The following is a 23,927-nucleotide window of genomic DNA, read 5'->3' as shown; positions in this document are numbered from 1 at the left end:
TACGCAAAAACTCGCCGCAGCAGAATTTATGAATGAGGAAATGAAATGTCGTGTGTGGCTGAAAGGAGGCGGAGGCAGAGAAAACCTTGAGTTTCATTGTGAAAAACCTGCCACTGACCAGGTTTGATTCATGGACAATGTTGCTATGGTAACTGACCAAGAGCTTAAATTACCTCTTTTTTTTTTTTATTATTAAAACTAGCTAGAGTTACTTACCTCTTTTCATCTGGTTTAAGTTACCTTCCTTTCTGAAACGGAAGATGCAGAGTTTCCCACATTTCAGGGATTCTTGACATAGACCTCAGGTTTGCAGGACGACGCTTCTACTGGTCAGACATGGGGCTCCATGTCCTGAACGTCACACCCATCATCAGTAACCGGTCAAGCAACCAAATAATAATAAATAATAATTATTAGCATGCAATGTATGAATAGACAAATTGTGTCCGGTCCCTGCACTGACTTATTTTTAAGGACCAAATTCATTAACCATATACCGCCAACACATTCTGGCCAATGTTTTAAAGTTTCTTATATTGTGCACTGCAAGTTTTTGTCTGAGTGTGCAGTTTTGCAGAAACACATGTAAAAATTATTTGTACATAAATAATACATAAGCACTCCACAATTAAACTCTTAGTGCATACAATTTATTGTCCAACCAGTGGCTCAAAAATACACAATAATGGCAAAACAAAAACAGAATTTGATGACATGAACATAAAATAAAGCTTCTTTAATACTATTTAAGGCCCTAATGTTTCAAACTCAGAAGGTTGTACTGTATTAAATTTCCTCTCCTGCCTTGTAGCTTGAAAAAAAATCCCAAATGGGCATCATTTGTTTAAAAGAGGAAACTGCCAAACCGCTAGTAGTGCACTTGACATCCTCCAGGATTCCTGGTACATTGCCCATCCAACAAGCCATCAGTCAGACATACAGCGAGCAAAGTATTTCATTTTTATTATGAGCGTTTATTTCCCCTTTTAAACTTCCTACTTCCTTTACACTTAAAACATCATTGATCAGGGTCAAAAAGGTCCAAAAAACAGTCCACACAATACTTTGACTACCACATCGTTCACCCCCTATTTAACCTTTACGTGGCAGGACAAGATGTATTATCACACATTTAGCATAAGTCTGCTTAGCCACTGTTACAGAATAAATGAAACACCAACGCTGCAGACTGAAACATTCCAGATCTACACATTATTCCCTTGTCGAGATACGTTTGTGTGCAACTTGTGTGTGACTCATCACTTTTAAGTCTACTGTAAGAACATACAAGTTTTCATTCAATTTGTCCTGACAAAACTTACTGCAACAATACATTTTTAATGACTGGAACATATAATTTGAAATGCTAAATCATTAAAATAATAATAATAACTAGAGCTGTAAGCAGATCAGATCAGTGGACTAGTGGTAGAGTGTCCGCCCTAAGACTGGTTGTGGGTTAAATCCCTGGCCGGGTCATACCAAAGACTATAAAAAATAAAAATAAAAGGGACCCATTGGCGCCCTGCTTGACACTCAGCATTAAGGGTTGAAATTTGGGGGTTAGATCACCAAATGATTCCCGAGCGTGGACCCTGCTGCTGCTCACCGCTCCCTCAGGGGGATGGGTCATATGCGGAGAATGAATTTCGCCCCACTTAGGTGGATGGGACAATTATTTGTACTTTAACTTTAGCTATAAAGGGCCCTCGCAACCCGGGCCACGTTGGGGTACTTGCACGTTGGGGTACTGTTACATGGGACAAGGACATTCTAAAATGTAAATGTTTTTGTGTGCAAAGTTTTCATTGAAAAATGACGCGCAATTCCCAAAATAAAATCAAAACGATGGATTTCCTGTTAGCTTTAGCACATGGCTAAAGAATACTTTTTTGTAGGTCTTAGGCTGATAGGTATGCCTCCCATTTTTCACAAATGTAGCTGAATCATACAATCGGAAATGCGTCATAAAAATGTCTAGAGGGCGCTATTGAGCTATTTATTGTAAATTGCATAACAAATCTCTAAAATATTCATGTTCGTGACATGTCTGATGTGTGTGCAAAGTTTCATGAGTTTTCACACATATTTAGACCCTAAAAAAACAGCAGCATTTTTCTTTGCAAACAATGCAGCGCTACGGCAACGACGTGCGGCAAAATAAAAAGCTTTCTATAACTTTTCATCTTAAACATCTTACACACCAAGTTTGAAGACGATTAGATATATTTTGTAGGAGGACTTCGTTAAAATATGACCCCTATGAAACAGCCCACAAAAAAGCAACAAAATCCCAAAGTAAATCAAAATGGCGGGCTTCCTGTTAGGTTTAGCATATGACACCAAGAGCTGCTACATATGCCTACAAATGTTTGTAACTTTAGCTGAAACGCACAACCGGGAATGCTTAATTACATAAGAATTTTAAAACGCAAAATGTGATTGAATTTTTCGCCAAGCCCAATATGTGTGTAAAGTTTGGTGAGTTTTCATTCATGTTTAGTGTCTCAAAAACGCGATCGTTCGTGGAGAAGAAAAATAATAATTATAAGAAGAATTCCTACAGAAACAATAGGGCAGGGATAGGGAACCCTGGTCCTTGAGAGCCACTGTCCTGCCTGTTTTCCATGTCTCTCTCCTCAAACACAGCTGACTCAACTGATCAGCTAATCAGCAACCTCTGTATAAGCCTGATAACGATCTTGTTCATCAATCAGGTGTGTTGATGGAGGGAGACATGGAAAAATGGCAGGACAGCGGCTCTCAAGGACCAGGGTTCCCTACCCCTGCAATAGGGCCGCTTTTCGATGTTAATGCAATTTAAACTTCCAACAGACATGTTAAGAAAGCTTTACTTTACTTTTTTATTATTATTTTTATTTATTTTATTTTCTGCAGGACCAAATAAAAACGTAGAAACGTTTTTATTTGGTCCTGCAGAAAATAGTCTACATTTTACCTTGCTGTGCATCATGGGTAAATATCATCCGACAATTGCTATCAGATCAAATTTTAGTTTATCCAGTCTGAACTCTTCACCATTGACCGTATAAACTTGCCGTTACAAGTATTGAAAATTATCAGGGGATAGTCATGAGTTATCTGTTTTGTTTTTTAAAAACAGGAAGAAATGCTTTGGTGTGCCATTATCCTCTGCTAATCCTGATGTGTTGCTTCTAAAACGTCGTATGGATCAGTGTATTAAGGCAGGCGTGCATTCCATGAAAAATCCCCTCTTGAGTTGTGTGTTGTGACATGTGCTCAGCGTGGCGACTAAAAGTGGCAGAATAATGTGATGTTTTTTTGTAATTACAAAATAAAAAATGGAGTTCAGGAAATGGCTGCTTCTGTGCGTTGTTTGGAAGTGTTTTGATGATGACAGTAACGTTTGCAATCACAACATTTAAGAGGGTGATCATTGTTCTGGAGGCCAAACAAATCCTACCAAATATTTGTTAGGCCAACACACAGCACAAAATCTTGACAATTACATCACAGGTTATAAGAGATTCATTTCCAGTAGAGTATTAACCTCAAATGTACATCCATGGATCTTTAGGGTCCCAGTCTTGCTTCCATCAGACACAAACATGATACAAACTGGCTGTACATAGGCCTACATGTATAACTTACGCATTGTTGTTTAGATACACACCCTCAACACCAGATTTTTTAAAAATGAAATGGAAAAAGCCTTGAACAAACCTCAGAATTTACCACTGAGCTCAGTCCCTGGGCGGACCTTGCAGGATGTCAATAAATCATCATTGTCAACATTCCGTTGATTTCTTTCATCATCGCTCGTCTTTCGTAACATCTCGTCTCTTTTTCTTCATCATCTTCTTACTTGGAATTCATTGAAACCAGCTCAACAAATGCAAACTATAGTAGAACACAGCAAAATCAAACACAAACTGTTTTTACTGCCAGTTTTTGTTCCTCTTCACAAAAATCTTTCCAATAACTTCACTTAGTTTTTGGCAAAGTTAATCAAATGTTCATTCAATGTTCCCTTCTCTGAACTCCAGCTCCCATATGATGATCTAGTCCTTCTCTGGACTTCAGAGTCTGACAGAAGGCAGAGCATCATCGACAAAAAAGTAGCAGGACAGCCAATGGGACCAGCAATAGGAGGCTACATGGGCAGCGTTGACATGTGGCTGCACCTTTGACTTGGTCGTCGTCTTGAGGGAACGCGTACAGTCCTGGTCTGTTTCGAGGACACTGACCACTTAGGCACATGCCGCTTCCCGAGCCGCTGATGTCATCACCTGGGCCAAACCAGCACAATATGCATTTTTCTTTTGCATTCTGTCATCATCATAAATGTGCTCTGTTGTAGTGGGAACACTCTATTTATCAAGCAATTTTTACATTTTATTATTTGAAACGTGCAGAACATGATTATTTTTAGGGACATTCAATACCACATTGTTTCAGACCGTTTTGCAGTAAATAAAGAGTGAAAATTAGCTCTAGCTGCAGCTTGTTTTTAGCAGTGCTGTATCAATTTCTGTAACATATTTTGTGGTGTTTTCACACATCTATGATATTACAATTGTAGATCAGTATAGGAATTAGCATACTCTCAATGTCAATTTGCCAGAGTCGATACATTTTGTGCAAAGTGGCTTATGTATGTGTAAATTGTCAAAACATAAAATATTTTTCCCTCCAGAAATCTACTCACTTGCATCCTGGAAATCCACATCATTCCCATCCATGGCATTTTTTAGCCTGTTGCTCATGATTTTGAGTTGCATGATTTGTTGACGGATGGTCATATCAGGTTTGGTGATGTCAAGCTCCACCTCTGGATTGTTGATCTGATTGGCCAAGCCATCACCCATCACCTCAGGAAGGTATCTTCAGGAAGCACCAGTCATGGGAATACAGCTGATGTTAGAGAAGGAAATGCTGCTGTTTTGAGTATAATACAAATGTTATTTAATTTAAGGTAAATGCCCCGAGTGTGTGGCTGTGCATGTCAGCATGTGGAAAATTGTGTTTCAAAGAAATTCTGTAAGGTGAAAAAATTATGATCAGAAGTTTCTTGCTGCTTTGAGCAAATGTGCTTCTACCAATTTTCAGGTTAACCACATTTCATGAATGTTATTTAAAAAAACAACCTTCAACACTATTTGTTTTTTAGTTTTGAGGCTATGTTGCATAACAAAATTGTAACAATTAATTACTGCAGCAATAACAAACAAAGACATGCCAAAATGAAATAAACAAAGTGTTATTACTCTAGAAATGAACTCGCAATTGTACGAAGAGGTGGAGGTTCAACAAACACAGTTCAATGATACTTCAAGATACTTCACTAGATTGCATGTTTCTTTCCCACCTGGCTTTGGTCATGCCGTTCCAGCATTTATCTTTGTTGGCGCCACCTGCTGCCAATTTGCTGCAAAGTGCAATGGGAAGCTGGAGCCAATACTGCCTCATTTCTCTTAATTTACTGGACAGATCTGACACCTGAGGATGACACAATAATGAAATTCAAACATGAAAATACAAATGAAAAGGGTTTTGTATCAAAGTACAGATTATGTTTCCGTCCAGATTAAGTATTGTAAAGACAGTTCAGTCCAGAGGTAGGCTGCAGACTATCATCCACGTTGCCACTCACACCAACAGAAAAATATTTGTTCATTCGTCCATCCATCCGTCTGTCCATCCATCCAGAGAGGAAGCACATGTAAACTTCATACAGAAAGGTTACTTTCTTGCCATGGGTAAATAGTGAGCTCTAACAAATTATAGACTGTGCTTCTCCTCATCCCGCTGTACAATTACAATAATCATTCATTCATTCCTAATTATTTCATCATAAGATTCACATTGTGAACACACCTGCATCTCGAGTCTAAGGCCTGCAGTAGGAGAGGGTTTGTATTCTGAAGCAGTCAGAGAACCGCTCTTCTTTTTCTTCGGCTCGAGAGATGTTGGACTTCCCGTGCCTGGTTCAACTGGAGTGCCACATGTTTGGTACACCTATGGTGGGATAAGTAGGTTGGTACAGGTTCATTTTTAAGCACATTTTAGCATTTCAGTAGAGTTGTGGTATACAGTAAGACACTTGGGTCAAATGTAATTACAATGTAGAGTTGTGTTAAATAAATAGTGTGTGCCTATTATTAAAATAAAATGTAAGTAATAAATTGCAAGACATACGGACGGACAGACGGACGGACGGACGGACAGACAGACAGACAGATAGAGTAGTATGTAAATTTAAATATTAGAAAGTATTCTTATTAATAGTAAGTGCATGTGTGCCCTTTATACTGGAATGGAATGTGCCTCAATGTAACACTTATTTCACTGCATGAAAGCGATTATGAAAAAAAGATTGAAGAATAGCAGTATAAAACGCGCCACTAGATGTCACCCTCGACATATTTAGAATGTAAATGTTATGTTTGAAGTGTGGAAGTGCATTCGTCAAGGATTAGGTGGTCATTAGTCAAAACAAATCAATACCTTAAATTAATTTAACGTCCTATTAATACTAATTGAGTAATATAATGTATTACAATTAAACCAGCAACAAATAAAATACAGTAGGGGAGAGTGGGGTAATTTGTGTCAAGGGGAAAGTAGTTCCACCCCTGTTATTTAGAAAAACATAGTTTCACATGTGACCACATATTTTTGAAACGACATCCATTTCACTCATTCGGTAAAAAAGGGAGACACGTGGCTTGAGAAGTAAGCACATATAAGTTGTTTTTGCCCTCCAAAGTACAATTTCTATGATTAAGGTTTTTCGATGGCTGTGTTTGAACAATTATAAACTTTGAAAACAGTTCATACATGTTTTAATGCTTTAGTAAGCTACACCATGAGTCTATATGGTCAGCATGATGCTGGCTCAAAACAGCTGGGGGATGCATTTTTTTTAGTGATGCAACGAATATTCGGCCGCCAAAATTTTCGGCAGAAAATGGCTCTTTTTGCCATTTTCGACACTCGGCCGAAATAAAATTAAAGCCGAAAGAATATGGCCGAAATAGGTTGTGGTGACGCAAGTAAAAAAGTGCTGCAAGCAAGCGTCTGTTTGAATTAAACAGCGAACGCGGCAGTGAGTGTCCGCCTTGCTTCTCGCTGGCTTTTCACCGTGTGAGTTTGCACCGGTCGGTCGCAGCAGCTCTTGGAGTCATTGCGCACACAGGGGGAGAGGGGCGTCACTTGGTGTACAACATTTAAGCGGGTCGAAAAAAGACTACAGTACAAGTGAGCCACTCTTTCTCCTGCAGCGCCTTCTCTTTTCTTTTTTTTATAAGAGCCCCTCGAACGCTTCCACTTTTTCACCAGCATCCCGGTGGCCGTGCTAAATACTTTAGCTAATGCTAGCACTATTGCTATCAACAGTTTTAAACACGGAAACACTTACCGCTATCTCCGGGTGGCGACAGACCTGTACAGGACGCGTGTGTGACTTTGCAGTCCGTTCCCGAAGCCGACAAATGTATTTATTTATTTTTAAATTTTGGTGAATATGTGAATGTGCCGATTTTAAGTGCACCGTACCTTGTCCCGCCGCACGCATCCGTCCCCACCTGTGCGAACTACATTGACTATAAGGTGCAATTGCACCGCCAGAAAATGCTTAACCCTCGTTTGGTGTTTAATGTACCATTAGCCAACATGTGTGCCGGTGTGGGCACATTTCAATTTATATTGTGCTTTGTTAAAATGCCAGTGCTAAATAAATATTTTATAATAATATTATAATTTTTATTAATTATAATAAATGCAAAGATAGTAAAAATTGGCAGAATTTTTTTTCCCGCCGTTTTCGTTATCAGTTTTTGGCCAAGCATTTTTCATTTTCGGTTTTCAGTTTCGGCCAAACATTTTCATTTTGGTGCATCCCTAATTTATTTTATTTTATTTTTTTCAAAATGGTGGGCTTTGGGTAATTTGTGCCAAAGGACTTGGGTTAAATTGTGCCAATGGCACAACTTCCCCTAAATTATGATTATTTACTCTATATTACTTTATTGTATTTTATTGTTGTTGTAAACTATATTCTTACATTTGATCACTAAAAGTATGTGCCATTCTTAATTTTTGACCAAAATTCATCATTCCACCAGATACAAAAGGAAGACAGACAGGCATGGGCGGATCTACCGGGGTGGCATAGGGTGGCATATGCCACCCTAAAAGAAAGCCTTTGCCACCCCTGCTAATTCCACAAATGAGCTCTTCACACTGAAAGGTCAGTCAAACTGAGTGGGAGTAAAGGTACAGCAGTTACAAGAGTTATAACTCCTGAAATTAACTTAACATCAATAAAAGAATCTCCATACCTGAGATGGGAGCAGTTGTTTTCTTCCTTTTTTGTATTTTTTTTTTTTACCATGAATGCCGGTTGTCACAAATTTGTATCATACCCAGATGTATGACTGTTTTATGTGCTATACTCTTATTACTAATTTCAACATCATTACATATTTTTAATGAGTACCCCATACAATTCTTTATTTCTGCTGCTGTTGTCCTTTTTTAATTTTTTTTATTTGAGTAAATATAAATTCATTCTTCATTCTTTCATTCAACACAATCTATTAATTTTTTTAAAATCAAAATATAGAATATTTGGTAAATTAAGAAACGTGTACCATGATACGTTCACGTTGTGCCATCGGCTCCCGGCACGGATGGCCCTCGAGCACTCTAGGCGCCGTTGGCATAGCTGCTTAAAGTTGCGTTGATCACATGTTCGTGATCATGAAAACCATTCACGATGGCTACATCCAAAGAGATATTGCTGCATGTTTTGCTAATATATGGTGAAAAAGAAGGCGACTGAGGGCTGCTTCTCATGAAATATTGTGTAAACCCTATATTAGAGCCTCTGAAATGTACTCAATAGGGAACTGCTATTATTGGTGTATGAAGAGTGCATGCGCTGTGGACAATATCAGCGAGCATTTCACGCCTGTTCCGCGCACACGTAGAGCTGGTGGCGCCTAAGCGCAGAAATGATCAAATATGTTTGATACTCAGCACCGATGGCACAGTGCCACCCGCGTTCAGAAAATGCCACCCGCACACGAGGTACGGATGTTGAAAGGTGGTGAATTACCGAGCGCTGATGGCGCCTCGTGTGCACCATGCTTTAGGAGACAGTATTAGCGTTATTGAAAGAGGGGAAAAAACAAACAAACAAACAAAAACTTTTGTTGCCACTCCTCAAAAATGCCTGCCCCCTTCTTGCCACACCATAAATATTTTTCTACATCCGCCCCTGCAGACAGGGTTTCAACTCCTCTTGAAGAGTTGGAAAGAGCAGTCAGTGAAAGAGAAATAAAAGAGAAATAAGACTTACTTTGGCTGAAAGGGTGTCAATGTTTTCCTTTAGCAAACGGACAGCCTCAAAGATCTGCGAGGGGAGGGACGACAGAACCACATCGAGACTGGGCTCTGTGCTGAAACTAGATGCCACCTGGATCATGGTATCTGATGATTACATTTGAATTCATCAATAGCCCATCCTACTCGTTGTATCCATGTTGCTTCTGTTTTTTTGATTATTATTATTTTTTTACCGATAAGATTCTGCCACTCAGGGTTCAGATCAGCTTGGTTTGCCAGGCAGCCCTTCATAACATTGGAGCAGTAGTTGACACAGGGTTTGACAGAGGCAAGGCCACGACAGTGCGGGCAGTAAATCAGTTTCATCAAGGCTTTAATACATTCTGGACTCAGAGGAACCTGGGGAGAAATTATACATTGTGTTATATTGTACTGTTTGTCATGACTTAAAACTTCTATCAGGAACAAGGCTTTCTTTTACCCTCCATAAGAAAAACCTGATCTGTAAAAATCTGAAGAAAAGGAAAATACTGGATCATTATTCCCTGAAAAGTCAAGAAATACAAGTAGAAATTGGAAAATAATTTCAGAAATATATACAGTGGAATTGAAAAATAGCGCTCACTTTTTTGCAACAGTGGAGCCCAACCCAAGACACGCTTAGGACCGCCTTCTCATTTAAATAACATTTAGTCTTGACAGAGCGTGTGCAGCATGAAATAAATAAATGTGAGAGCAGAGCGTTTTTATTTGATTGATTGATATTTAATTCTATTTATATATTGTTTTTTTTTTAATCGCGTTTTTTTTTTTTTTTTTTTACTTTATATATATATATATATATATATATATATTTGTGTGTGTGTGTGCGTGTGTGTGTGTGTGTAATTTGTTGTTTTTATTTACATTTGTTTTGTTTTGTATTTGATTTTTGAATTATATTTTTTAGATCTGTTTTTATTTTTGCTTTTAGTCATTTATCTTTCTAATTTATCATTTTAATTTTGGCGGTTTTGGTCCTCCATAATGTCATTCTTTTGGGATGCAAACGACCATCGTTAAGATGCCTGGCAGTGTCGTTCAATAGTCGTTGGGTGGAAACCTCTTCATTAATATTCCATTCAGTTGTAAAAAGGTAGCGAGCTTCCTCTGCAGTCACAGGGGGATGTATTTTTGTTGTTTGTCGGAACAGAAATCAGTGAGTTTCTTGGGGATGTTTGCAACAACGGCATTGTATGTGGAGAATGTGTGTACATTCTTCTCTTTGAGGTGCAGGTAGACAGCTCAGTCTTGACCTGAAGAGTTAGCTTGTCTGTCTTGTGCCATGTGCCTGCTCATTAGTTGCATGGCTTCCCCAATAAAATGTGTCGATGCATTCCTCAGTGCACGTGACTGCATACATCAGATTGCTTTTCTGAGTATGGGCTGTCTGATCTTTTAAATGTAGCCGCCTTTTTGTCAAGGTGTTACCAGATTTGAAGTGTACAAGAATGTTATGTTGGTTAGTCTTACTAAACAACCTAGTATCACCCTTAACACAATGCTAAACCTTGAAGTCAAAAAGTAACTGTTTCTGTTTGCCCCCCCAATTTGAACAGTTTGAACTGATGTTCCCACGATACTAGTAATACAAGAACCCACACACTCACCTGTGAGACCTTTCTGACAGCCTCGCCACTGATGATCAGCCCTTGGACAAATGACCTGGCTGTGACAAAAGCCCGTATAACCTTTGCTTTCATATCCCGAGGGACGTCGCCGAATGGTCGCAAGGTCTCTTGTTGCTTAGCAACACATTCGAGGTAGTCTTCGGACAGGGTGACCTGCAAGGGTGGGGACACACAATATAAGTTTATTATTTCTTCTTCTTTTTTTTCAAATTATGTATTTGTGGAGCTGGTGAAATGCATTGAACATTTATGTGATTGTGCCACTACATTCATTCAGGTTATTTGTGATTGCGCCAATACATTAAATAAATATATATATATACATGTGATATAATTGTCTTCTATAAAGAGAGAACTTAACAAGACTAAAACAGAGCTCTTTTCCAAAATGCTATATATAAAATTGCTAAATTATATAAAAAATGTTTTTACAATTTCATCATGTAAAAACAATTCACAGGCTAAAGATAATAGGGTTCATACACAACTTATGAAGATGGCATCCTTACTCACATCTCTGGGGGTGAAGCTTTTAAAGGTGCGTTCCAGAAGGTGCGACCAGAATTCGGTCAAGGTCTCATCCAAGTTAAGAGCAGAGCCGCGGTAGTACTGTTTCAGGTCTGAGTACAAATCACCATAGAGCCTTGTATTTTGGGAGTATAAGGCACCTAGGGGAGATAGCGCCTCCTGGAGGGAGCGTTCAGAGCGACTGTGAAGTTCAGTGAAATAGGCTGGTAGGAAGACAATGAGGAAGAAATACATTAATGGCAGATATGGTGCTGATGAATAGTTTTTTTGCATACAATTTTTCAACAATGTATTTAAATGTGTTAACATCTGATATAGCATTTTTAAAGGCTTTAACTGAGTTACAACCTCACCCAGCTTACTCTGACCTCACCCTGGACATCTGTTAAAAATTCTAGGTTGTATTTCAGCACTCTCTGGTGGTTAGTTTATTAGTGCAGTTTAATTGTAATTAGCCATGTTTTGGCCACCTATGTTTAAGACCCATGCTAATGGCCAGATGAAGGGGAACGTAACACGTTTGGATGCTTCCGCAAATTGACTCGATTCACAATGTGTGTGCGCATTAACAAGTGCCTCAATATTATAGTGTTTTCTTGTGATTGAAGGTCATTTATGTACATTGAGGTTAATGTTACCTGTACTATTTTTATTCAGCTAATTAACATTGTATAGCTGAGACATTTACATACAATTGCTTATGTTTATTTATTTGTATTTGTATATTTTGTTCTACAAAAATCAGTCATAACAGAAAATATTTCTCAACATATCCATAAAAAAAAAACATGACTTTTCGCCTGCTGAGCCAATAGGAGCACATGACAATAAATTGACTGGCCAACCCTATTTCTTTCTCACTGCTATTATGTACAAAAACACAATATGAGCTTTTTATTTTTTTTTAATATATCTCCATACTCCTCACAATATGGTGATAACTATCATATTTTGAGGTTCATATTGTGATAATTATCGTATTGTGATGTTTGAATATTGTTACATCTCAAGTCAGTCGTATATGCTACATATAGACAGACAACCATTTAGATTCTCATGCACACTTTCAGTGAGTGGGAACTGAACCCACATTGCCTGCATCAAAGGCAGGCAAATGTACCAACTACTACACCATCAGTGACTCGTATCTGCAACAAATTTGTAAAATATAAAATAGATTTGGAGACGTCTCGTCACGATCCCTACATTATAGTGGCCCTTTTTCTTGTGAACCAAGGCTGTGAAACAGTTGGATAGTTACAAACTCAAGCCACATCACTGTGGCCCTCAGGTTGATACAGACTGATTCACACCGTCAGAGTGACACATTTGTCACCTGCAGCTTTCAACAGTCATGTCTTTTTTTCCTCTTTCTTTCCTTTTCTTCCCTTCATTCCTTTATGTCTCAGATCTGCAGAGCTGCCTCCTCAGTGGGTCAACTGCTCATTAGCTGAACCAGCCCCTGCCCCAGGGGACACCTCCTTTTTGTGTGTGTGTGTGTGTGTGTGTGTGTGTGTGTGTGTGTGTGCGTGCGTGCGTGCGTGCGTGCGTGTGTGTGTGTGTGTGTGTGTGTGTGTGTGTGTGTGTGTGTGTGTGTGTGTGTGGTGGAGGTGGGTGGGGGTGGGGGTGTGGGGGGGGGGGGGGGTGTGGGGGGGGTGTGTGTGTGTGTGTGTGTGTGTCTTTCTGGATCAGGGGATCGGCTTATCATGTTTCATTGTGTCCGCCTGACTCTGGCCTCATTATAACACCCAGTCAGGGGTCCCCTTGACGGACTTGACATACACATCCCCCCTCGCACACGCATCATTACGATTGAAGTTGTGGTTGGGAGCAGAGCACATCCAGAGCTTGTATCTAACATAAATTTACAGAGAACATCCAGTAATGAGTTGATTCTGAAATCCACAAACACACATGTACACGCACACACAACCTACGTACTGTCAAAGCTTCTATAGAGGGTGTTGAAAGACGCCTGCAGTGACCTGCCAGCCTCCCTGATCAGCGCCTCTGTCTCTCGTGCACTTAGACCCTCCAGATTTTCCTCCACGATGCTCGTACAACAGGTTGGACCTTGGGGACAGGTCCTCAGATGTTCACCTGGTGAGGTAGAGAAAAGAATGATTAAAAAAAATATGTTACAATTGATAAACTAGGGAACCCTTCCAATCTTTATTTTAACCAAATCATCCTAAACATGCTTAGGATCGCTTGCCACATATTGCCTCCATTTTACAACTCATCATCTTAACATCCAACCACAAAATGACAACATTTTGTACTTACTGTGTGCATTTACTGAAATTGTAGAACGGTAACTCACTTTTGGGTAACTGCCTCACATTAAGAAGCTCCCATCTATCTTTGTTCCTCTTAGCTATGCTTTGCGGTTACAGGTGCACCTAATTGTTTCTTGCTTGTTCAGTCACTGAAAACACCCGAACATGGTGTGGTAAGCAGAAAAAATGCAAACGCTTTGGCAAATTGAATCAGGTTGCATTTGCTATACAGTTGTAATACCGTGAGGGGCATAGTGATTTGTTTGTTTTCCACTCATATCTGTTGGATTTGTTTATCTAAAGAATAAGCCCCCAACTTTAAGGTTAAGGGTGAGGAAAAATGCCCAAAGCTTTGTGCATCATCAAGCACGTCTGTCCCACAGATCTTGGGTCGCAATGTGCATATCTCTTTGGAAATGTAAGTGAGTGGGTGGGGGTTTGGGGAAGAGAGGGTAGAAATTGCCCAACGGGAGAAGTGGAGCAAAAGAGGAGATGCCTCCATAAATCATTCATGGAACCTTGGCACTGGCTGCCGAGAATCAGTCGAAATGTGAGTTATTACAGAGGGAATAACACTCTTTTTGTTCTATTTGGTTTGGTTGTTTTAGCCCCGCCTTCGGGAGGATGGGGTAGAGGACCCCTTGACACTGGCTGTTCAGGCCCTGTATGACCAGTGTCAGAGTTTGATCCACATTTCTGTCAGTAAGTAAGATTTGTTTCCAGTGATGCCTGGATTTCCCCAGGGCTGCCCTTTGTCACTTATTCTGGTTCTAACCTTTATGGACAGAATTTTGAGGCAAAGCCATGGCGTTGAGACTCAGGGGGTCCAGTTTGGTGAGCTCAGTATTACGTCTCTGCTTTTTGCAGATAATCTGGTTTTGCTGGCTCCATCAAGCCACAATCTTCGACTCTCACTGGGGTGGTTTGCAGCCAAGTATAAATCGCTGGGATCAAAATCAGCACCTCCAAATCTGAAGCCATGGTGCTCAGTTGAAAAATGGTGTCTTCCTGCTGCAAGTGGAAGAGTTCAAGTATCTTGGGGTCTTGTTCACGAGATTGGATTTCGATTTTTTTTCTAGATCCAAAAGGGCATGAAATGTAACAGTAAGATCTAAGAAGATTTGACAGAGATGTTGCTAAGATTAAACATTTATTAATGATAGCTTTTTTATTTTTCTATATGAGAGAATTCTCTCTAAAATAAAACACCCATCTACTATTAAAAAAAAAAAGAAAAACGTGAATGAACGTGATGATATAAACACAAGTATTGAGGAAAATATGTTTTCAGAAAGCATCATGATGCTATCTCAAATTATACTGGTGACACAGTTATTTCAATCTCATTAATCCTATATGTACAGTATGTATGCAGAAAAAAATGCAACTAAGTGAATGAGTTACAAGGTATTATATGATCACAGTTTACACAGGTATCCCTTTGTGACATGTCCAAATTCTTGTTTTTCATCCATCAACTACTACTTAACTATTGAGTCAAATATTCACTTGGATCAGTCTGCCAATTAGGTTTTGGCAGAGGAAAGAGAAAATACTCTCCTGAAGTTGAAAATGCCACCATCAGTGTTACATTTGTGGCGCACAGACAGCATTGCCGGTTGCTCATATGTGAATGTCAGCATTTTTGTTTTTGTTTTGCATGAAATCCCTCAAGACACAGGACTTTTCCCCACAGATGCACATTGATGCGTTATTACATTTTGGTTTTGCTTGCTAATAAAAGGAGTGAGTGCAATGTCACGAAGCCTGAAGTTAGTCAGAAAGTGACACAAAAACAGAAGTGACACAAGAAAAAAATCTGCTAACATATGCTAGTACTTTAACAATAGCTGGCAAGACCAGAAAAATTCTCACTGTCAAGGAGTCTTTGAGATGACATATTTTTTTATATGTATAATATAAGGCAAAACTCATCTCTTCAGTGCCAGTAGAATGTGTGAACAGAGAAGACAAATAACATTTAGGTGGTAAAATATTTCCGTGTGATTTCATTGCTCCTATAGTTTTTGCCCTCAAGTGTCAGCATGTATTCAGTTAGGTTCACAACTTAAGGGGCACAAAAACATTCAGGGCCTTCTATTTACATAAATTAGTCCCTTGTGCCTCTTGTCTTGCTTAGGCTAAAAGAAGCACTTGCATGATGTATGAAGATAGCAGCCATTTGTAATGGAAGCAGAAAAGAGGAAAGTGATAAGTGTGGAAATAAAACTATTGGGATCCTTGTCATCCATTGATGCTGCAGTAATTTGGACGGCTTTTCCGTTAAAGCCCACCAGATCGAAGACTACAAGAAATATCAGATTTGAAAATCTTACGGGTGAGACATAAAAAGCCATGGATCCCTGTTAAAAATTGTGAACTGGTGCCAACAATGTTTTCTTGCAGGTGGATTTGGAAAGCTTTATAGAACACTTAACAGTAAAAAACAAACCATTTGGCTTGTAGTTGCAAATAATTCAACGTTTAAAAGGCATGTGTACTGAATTGAAAAGTTATGATTATCAGCTCAGTGGCCTAGATGTAGAGGGTCAGCCCTGAGACTGGGAGGTCGTGGGTTCAATCGCCGGCTGGGTCATACCAAAGGCTGTAAAATTGGAACCTATTTGCCTTCATGCTGGACACTCAGCATTTAGGGGTGTGCCATACCGTATCTTGTACGATATTACCGGTGTAATTTTTTGGGTGATAAAAATTTGAAATATCTCGAAATTTACATGATGACGTAATGTACGTCTTCATGTCTATTTGGACGTACATGCGTGTGAGGCTGTGAGCTGCAGCCAGTTCTGTCGGCAAAGTGGGAGTGAGCTACCTTCGTCGTGCGGAGGCTGTTTGGTTACAAGAGGTCAGATGTGGTGCAAAAAATATAATCGTTTGCATATTGTGCAGGACAACTGTTGCTGTTAAACTTAAAAGGATGAGCAGGCACGTGAGGAGGACATGGAAAGAAACAGCTCGTGTAGTTTGGCGTGAACAAAAGTTTGGGTTAATGCGGAGAAAGAATTTCGCCCCACTTAGGTGGGTGTGACAATGAGTGGTACTTTAATACTGGTAGAAATCAAATCTACTTTTTCCACGGAGGCTTCATGCAGTGCTCTAATGACCTCACGTAATCCCTACTATTGTTCAAATTTTAATTTGTGCCTGCAGATGTACAAGTTAATCGGGAATTACTGTATTTTTAAATGCATAGAGCTCTCTTAAAAGCATGCAGCACATAATGCAATCATAATTCAAATCAGCCTGAGCTCTCTATTTTTGGACTCAAGTCCCCAATTTTGTCATTGTGTGCTATACTTCATGAAATGCTCAGAAGCTCCAAATAATAAACATCAGGCTTCAGTCATGTTTTCTAACCTTGGTAAAACAACACAATTCTAAAGGTTATTTTTGTGAGCTTGGTTTATTAATGTCTTACAATGTAGATGAATTGATGAGCACAATATTGCACTGACTTAGAATGTACGCACATACATTTTATTTGTAATATAAAGTGAAATAATAAGCAAGGTGGGGGGGGGGGGGGGCATGGCGCAGGCTTCCTGGAGCTTTGTGATGCAGTTAACCATTTATTCTGAATTTGTTGCTTTTATAAGGCCAATGTTTACCTTAATTAAACTTGCAGTTAGCCTTGGAGACCGCATGAATGTTGACCATTTCACCTTCTTTTCCCATCAGTGTTTCACCTTTTCCAGCTACATTCCAGCAACTTGCACATACCTGATCCCATCTTGAAAAGCAAACCAAATTCAAGACAGTTGTCAAGCAGGGGGGGTGGTTGGGTGACTATAGCATATAAGGCCAGCTTGCAGAAAGCCATCCTACAAAGGACTGAATTTGAGACCCTGGAAAACAGGACTGGGAGAAAATGTTACTGTCAAAAACTCAGCTCAGCTGCATTTTAGGTGGACATTTCGGACCTGATACTAAAGTTTTGCACGCAATCAGGGCAAATCACTCTCTACACTCCATTGTGAAAGAATGTTGCAAAGAGGCTATGAGGGACCACACTTGGCATCAGCGCAAATCATTAAAAATAAATAAAAATTCTAGAATCGTTTGGCACCAAACCAAAAAAACATGAGCACCAAACAACAAGCTTTGGTGCTCATTTAAGAACCGCACCAAAATGTTTATGTGCACCCCTGAATATAATCACATTCTACCAAAAGGCCCTGTTAATGTTATAAAGATGTTCAAATGAACTAATGTTCAAATAAATGTTCAAACTGATGCTACAAGTTCTATCCATAGATACTTTTATGGCAGTTGTCTATAGTAACCGTCAATAATGTTATTTTCCGCTGATGCCTTTGTAAGGAGTCACTGTCTGTGACTCATGTATTTGTTCAAATTGAGGCACTGTGGAACAAAACACAGCTTTACAATTAATCCAAATATTCACTTCCCTTTGTAGCCTCAATTAGGTGGATCAAGGTCACCAGACATGCAATTTAGAAGATCAGGTCACTACAATTCATTACGCAAACTCGCATCACATGGGAAAATGTATATGGGAGCTTTAATCTTCTAAAACACACCAAAAGACTCAGAGATATTAAATACTTAGAGGCTGTAAGCTGAGTAGAATTTACATGTGTGTGAGTCTGTAGATGATCGCTCTAATACAGATACACACTAAGTGTCTGAATATTTTAGCATTTGTTATTATATGGTGTAAAATGACTGTGGTTACAGCTTTCGATGTGTTAAATATTATTCAATTCATGAATATTTCATAAATTAGGGATGGTTTGTATAACAGATTAGTTTGATTTTAATTTTACGGACAAAATAAGTTTCCAATATGACAGACTATATAGACATCAAGAAGCATGTTCAATGTAATGTGTAAATCCAATTACATTTCATGCCACATAAAATGTTCAATCAGCACACATATCCTAATGTAGCAATAATCATAAACTAAAGTTATCCCAAAAAGTGAACAAGAGTTTGAAAAAGAGACCTTTTACCTCTATACTTAATGGAAGGTTAAATGAGGGCAACTCTTTGACTCTGTAAAAGACTAGCATACTGACACATACTGTAATTCTCATTATGCCATAAAACATCTTGCATCCTCCCGCAAAGAGGATTGATGAAATTTTATATGCTATAAAATGTCAAAGCGTGTCAGAGCTAACAGCGATAAAAGCATGTCAGGCAGGAAGTGACCTTTGCACTGTTAGCAGTCTTTCTCATTGTAACTTCACTGAATTCTCCCTTAAGAAGTTCGTAAAGCAAGGCAGTGTTTACTTAATATGTCTTACACACCCCCCCGCACACACACGCACCCCCGCACGCGCGCGCACACACACACACACACACACACACCCACACACACACAGTGCTATATTTGTGGAACCATCTCATTGACATAATGCCTTTCCCTAATCCTTTCCCTAACCTCAACCATCAAAAATTATTGCCTCCACAATTTTTTTTAAATAATAATAATTATTGCCTACCGACGTTCCTTACTATAACCTCAACCATAACCCAATTAAACCTAAACTCTAAAACAAAGTCTTGACCCTCAAAAAGAGGTCTAAACTTGTGGGGCGCAGCAAAATGGCCGCACAAGGAAGGGTGGGCCCCACAACTCTGTGAAATCCCGATATATTGACCCCACCATGTAACAAAAACACACAAAATCCTCATAGTCATTGTTTGACAAATGGAAAATGAAATCATCGATAAGCAACAGTAGAGAATTAGCACTCTAAGCACTCACTGATTGACGAGGTTTGGACTGCCTGAGCAATCAGACGTCACATCAAAGTAGCTCATTAATGTGCAGTCAAAGTGAAGCAATGGTGGAGCAACTCCTGCCTTGCTTTTCCTGCTTCCAAGCATTTAGATCCTAACTCCTCCATTGCTAACCGCTATCATAACAGTATAATCAGCAGAATATACTACAGATGCACATTTTCTGCAGTTAATTTATATTCCATCATTTATGTTACCTTAATCTAGAGTCTTGTTTTAAAGAAAAGAAAGGATGCAAATGGATGGAAGGATGGACTTTTATCCAAAATAATAAACTAATACTAGTTGGTAATTCGTGTTCATAAATAGCTATGTCGATATGTGGTTGATGATTATGTGTGCTATTAAAAGAGATATGTTGTGTGTGCGTGTGTGTGGGGTGCGTGTGCGTGTGTGTGTGTGTTTGTTTGTTACAAAGTGGGGCCAACATTTCGGGATTTCACAGAGTTGTGGGGCTCACCCATCCATGTGGGGCCATTTTGCTGCGCCCCACAAGTTTAGACCTCTTTTTGAGGGTCAAGACTTGGTTTTAGAGTTTAGGTTTGAATTGGGTTATGGTTGAGGTTAGGGTAAGGAATAGGGGTAGGCAATCATTTTTGATGGCTGAGGTTAGGGGGAGGGGCTAGGAAATGCATTATGTCAATGAGATGCCCCCACAAAGATAGTAAACTCTGTGTGTGTGTGTGTGTGTGTGTGTTTCTGCCAGGGCAACAGACAAGGAGGTGTCTATATATTTGTGCGAAACATTACCAGACTAAAAATACCCTCAACCACAGCCCAGCCCTGTCTGCTGCCCACCAAGTGTGTGTGATGTGCATGTGTATGTTCAAATTGCACCAACCTCACGTATAATACTATAATTTTAGGTCTTTTTGGGAGTAGTCAAATGCGCTCGAACTAAATGTTGCTTGTACTTGATTTCGCTCTGTAAATACAGAACAACACGTGCCAACTGCTATGACATGCTAGGGAAATGTCTGACTGTGCAAATTTGTGCAACCAAAGGTGGATCAGTCAGGATGGGGCAGAGGTCACAGCGGCTATCTTTGACTGTGAGATTTGAGGTAGCATGTATTAGTAGCAGACTGTAACTGGCAACCTGTGTTTCTGTGTAGAAAAAAAAGTATTCAGACAACAGGCATTGCTGCATGTTCTTCAAGATACAAACTCAAATGTGAAAACTAATAAGCATGTATATTCTGTTGCAAGTTCAGCATGTGTTACATGCCAGGTCGTGAACTAGAAACTGCTCACACATAGATTAACTGATCGGGATTAGCAGGAGATTAGACATCAGCCCTTAATCCAACAGCACGGTCCTGTTGATGAAAAGGTGGCAAATAAAATGTGGCCTGATGGGCGGATGGAATATATGAAGACAGCCATTTGCAGGTCCAGTTAGAGAAATTTGGTGAAATGTACAATAACTGCCTGATCACAGCCGTGTGGACGGAAGGATTTTGAAGTCTCAGCAGAAAGATTTACAGTAACACTTGCAGATCAGCCTCGCTGCATGATGCTGATTCACACGGTGGACTAGTCTGAACCCCCTAATACGAAAATATTTGCACTACAAGTATGTGGCAATACAGTTGCTTAAGAATATTTTGTGAGGTAGTAGGTAACAAAGTGATAAAAAAAAGAAGTATATTCTATCAACTGGAGCTACTATTAACTATTGGCTGCAGCCGCTACTATGGTTATGGCAACCCAATCTGTGTGCCAATGTGCATTCATTTTCGAGAGATCACAAACAGCTTCAAGTCATTCGGATTGCTGGATTTGTCAAATTGCATTCCTGTAATTTGGTGACTCAGGCTGCTTCGCAATGTTCACATGTAAATTTTGCAATAAATCTTTTTTTTTTTTTTTAACAGTGCTTTCATGCACTAACTTGTGGAGTTGACACTACATTCACAAACAGACAGTTTCATTGTATTATCCAACTATTTATTGGAGGACTGACTCGTATTATTATAAGTGTAAAATAAAGAAGTAAAATAAATTGTGATAAAACCAGATTGTTGGAAACATCAAGTAAACAATGTTATGGTTAGTGTAGTACAAAACCAAAACAACTCATGTATATTCATTTGTCTATTTATTTATTTAAAAAATAGCCCATTGAGATGTTTCACTTAATTTCAATACATCTCATCCGATATAGTAGACGATTAGTGAGTTTTCTGGTGATCAAGTGTTATTAAGATTTATATTTATTTATTTTTTAATTTTATTGTCAAACTACATATCAACTTCTGAAATGCTCTGAGTTAAGATACAAAGTCCACCCTATAGCGAGTGTATTAACAGATTATGATGTACAGTACATTGTGGCTTCAAAATATTATGAGCTGAGGAATATATTTTTTTGAAGTTTGCTATAAAATAATAGTGACAAGTATGACACACAGACTAAAAGTGAGACACTGCAAAGCCGAGTCTCTCAAACAAAAATTGCGCTGGTGCAGTTCTAGTTTGTATTATCACAGGAAATGTGGGCTCCCCATGTGGGCTTTAAAAATCATAGCCAGATAAACATAATATGCAGTGACAAATCATGGTTCATTATTTACATAGCAGAGTACAGAGGATCACTTGATGTGAATTTTTAATGATGAAATGAAAAGGACTCATGAGGAAAAAATAAATAAATAAAAAGATGGCAGTATTATTTAAATATAAATTCCATATTGAACATAACAGACTGCACCTCTTAATTTTCTGTCTTCAGTACCACACATATATTTGAAGAAAATAATTATAAACTGGAACATCATTTCAAATGTCTCCCTTAATACTACAGCTTGTTAAACAAATGTTCGTGCAGTAATTTTATATGTAAATCATTTGTTATCTGTAAACAGCCTACTCACCCGCTATAAATGAGTCAAGTGATCAGTCATTTAGTACCAGCAACTTAACAATATTGTAATTCAATAGCATTGATTAAAGAGGTGGGATTGGAATGTAAACAGCAAAGTCAGCAGCATGCAAGGCAACCCGTATCCATCACCCATGCTCATTTGTTGTTGTGTCAACAACATGGGTTAAACAGCACACATTTTAAAAGGAGTTTACAATTACCCTTGTATGGCATTTAAGAACAAAAAAATAAAATATACCATACACACCTGTGTGCATAAACATTTTATGATAGTGAGTGTTGAACTTGGTAGCACATGCCTTCAATTAATTTATAATGAATCTCTACCTGGGAATTTTTGGACTTGAACAGTGTGACCATCTCTGCACTGGCTAGAGGGAGCGCAAAGGTTAGTGAAATGGAAAGTAGGGCACTGTGATGACTCCATGCACACTCTGTAGCATGGGTGTAGAGAACCACCAAGGAAACTGTCCACATGCCCTTCTCTTAAAATTACAAACCACAGTGCATGGCATTTGATATGAAGTGCCGTCTGTGGAAGGCGAGTCTCGAGTGCAATACACCAGTGTTCTTACACTGTACTTGTCCTAATCCTTTCCAAAACGAAATAAAAGATACGATTTAAAATAACGATTATGCCATGTCATTTGTTGTTTGCAGACTCTTTCATAAAAGTCATGTTAACAAATGTGGAAAAAAAGAACAGAAGTTTAAGTTTTAGTGATTTATATTTGTTTGAATTTGCCCCACTGAAAATGTTTCTGGACAATAAAATGCCATTTGCTCCTATGTAAAGTGTGGATTCAAGAAATTAAATCTACAAGTGCTCTAGATCAGTGGTCCCCAACCACCGAGCCGCGGCCCGATACCGGGCCGTGGGTCATTTGGTACCGGGCCGTGGGTCATTTGGTACCAGGCCGTGGGTTTGGTACCGAAAGAAAAAAAACTTCATTATTTTTATTTTTTTCGAAAATGATGTTTTATTTTGAAAAGTGGCCGGATTCTGTCTGTTACATCCTTCTCACTTGACGCACTTCAAGGCCGCTACACCACACGTCACATTATACGTCACGCTAAATTCCAACTATGAGATCCATTTTTCAAAAATAATTTCAAGTTCATTACATTTTGTAAAAACTTTATTTGGGCGTACACGCCGCCATTGTTATTTACGTCGCAATGCCTTAAGTGCGTAGTGACGTAGAATGGCGGCTGGCTCTCTGCCGAGCAATGTGAAACGCCTATAAAGAAAGCAAGGTAAGTCTCCGTAGCGTTCCTAAAGGGACGATCAAAACTCTTGAATGTGTCTGGTGAATGACGAGAGCACGGCGTGGGGGAGGGTGACTCTCTCGATCACGTGTTGTTTCTTCAGGATTATAATAACAATCCGTTAAATTACTTGATTTCTACAATGGTTCAGAGGGATTGTCCTATACG

General features: G+C 39.1%; 1 protein-coding gene across 1 annotated transcript in view; it reads right to left on the bottom strand.

Moving 5' to 3' along the window:
* Positions 1 to 937: 937 nt before the first annotated feature.
* The window catches only part of gpc1a (glypican 1a), a 34,784-nt gene continuing 11,794 nt past the window's right edge, over positions 938 to 23,927 (bottom strand). The window contains exons 2-10 of the mRNA XM_086089889.1: positions 13,473 to 13,631; positions 11,517 to 11,734; positions 10,983 to 11,156; positions 9,567 to 9,732; positions 9,347 to 9,477; positions 5,860 to 6,000; positions 5,351 to 5,481; positions 4,691 to 4,866; positions 938 to 4,271 (exon numbers count right to left, since the gene is read on the bottom strand). Coding sequence (XP_085946015.1) covers positions 4,087 to 4,271; positions 4,691 to 4,866; positions 5,351 to 5,481; positions 5,860 to 6,000; positions 9,347 to 9,477; positions 9,567 to 9,732; positions 10,983 to 11,156; positions 11,517 to 11,734; positions 13,473 to 13,631 — 1,481 coding nt within the window. The 3' untranslated portion in view covers positions 938 to 4,086. The remainder of the gene's footprint in view (positions 4,272 to 4,690; positions 4,867 to 5,350; positions 5,482 to 5,859; positions 6,001 to 9,346; positions 9,478 to 9,566; positions 9,733 to 10,982; positions 11,157 to 11,516; positions 11,735 to 13,472; positions 13,632 to 23,927) is intronic.

Source organism: Leptonotus elevatus, chromosome 11, assembly GCF_054856555.1.
Source record: "Leptonotus elevatus isolate MCC_2025b chromosome 11, RoL_Lele_1.0, whole genome shotgun sequence".
Lineage (NCBI taxonomy): Eukaryota > Metazoa > Chordata > Actinopteri > Syngnathiformes > Syngnathidae > Leptonotus > Leptonotus elevatus.
This window is presented reverse-complemented; position numbering and strand designations above follow the sequence as displayed.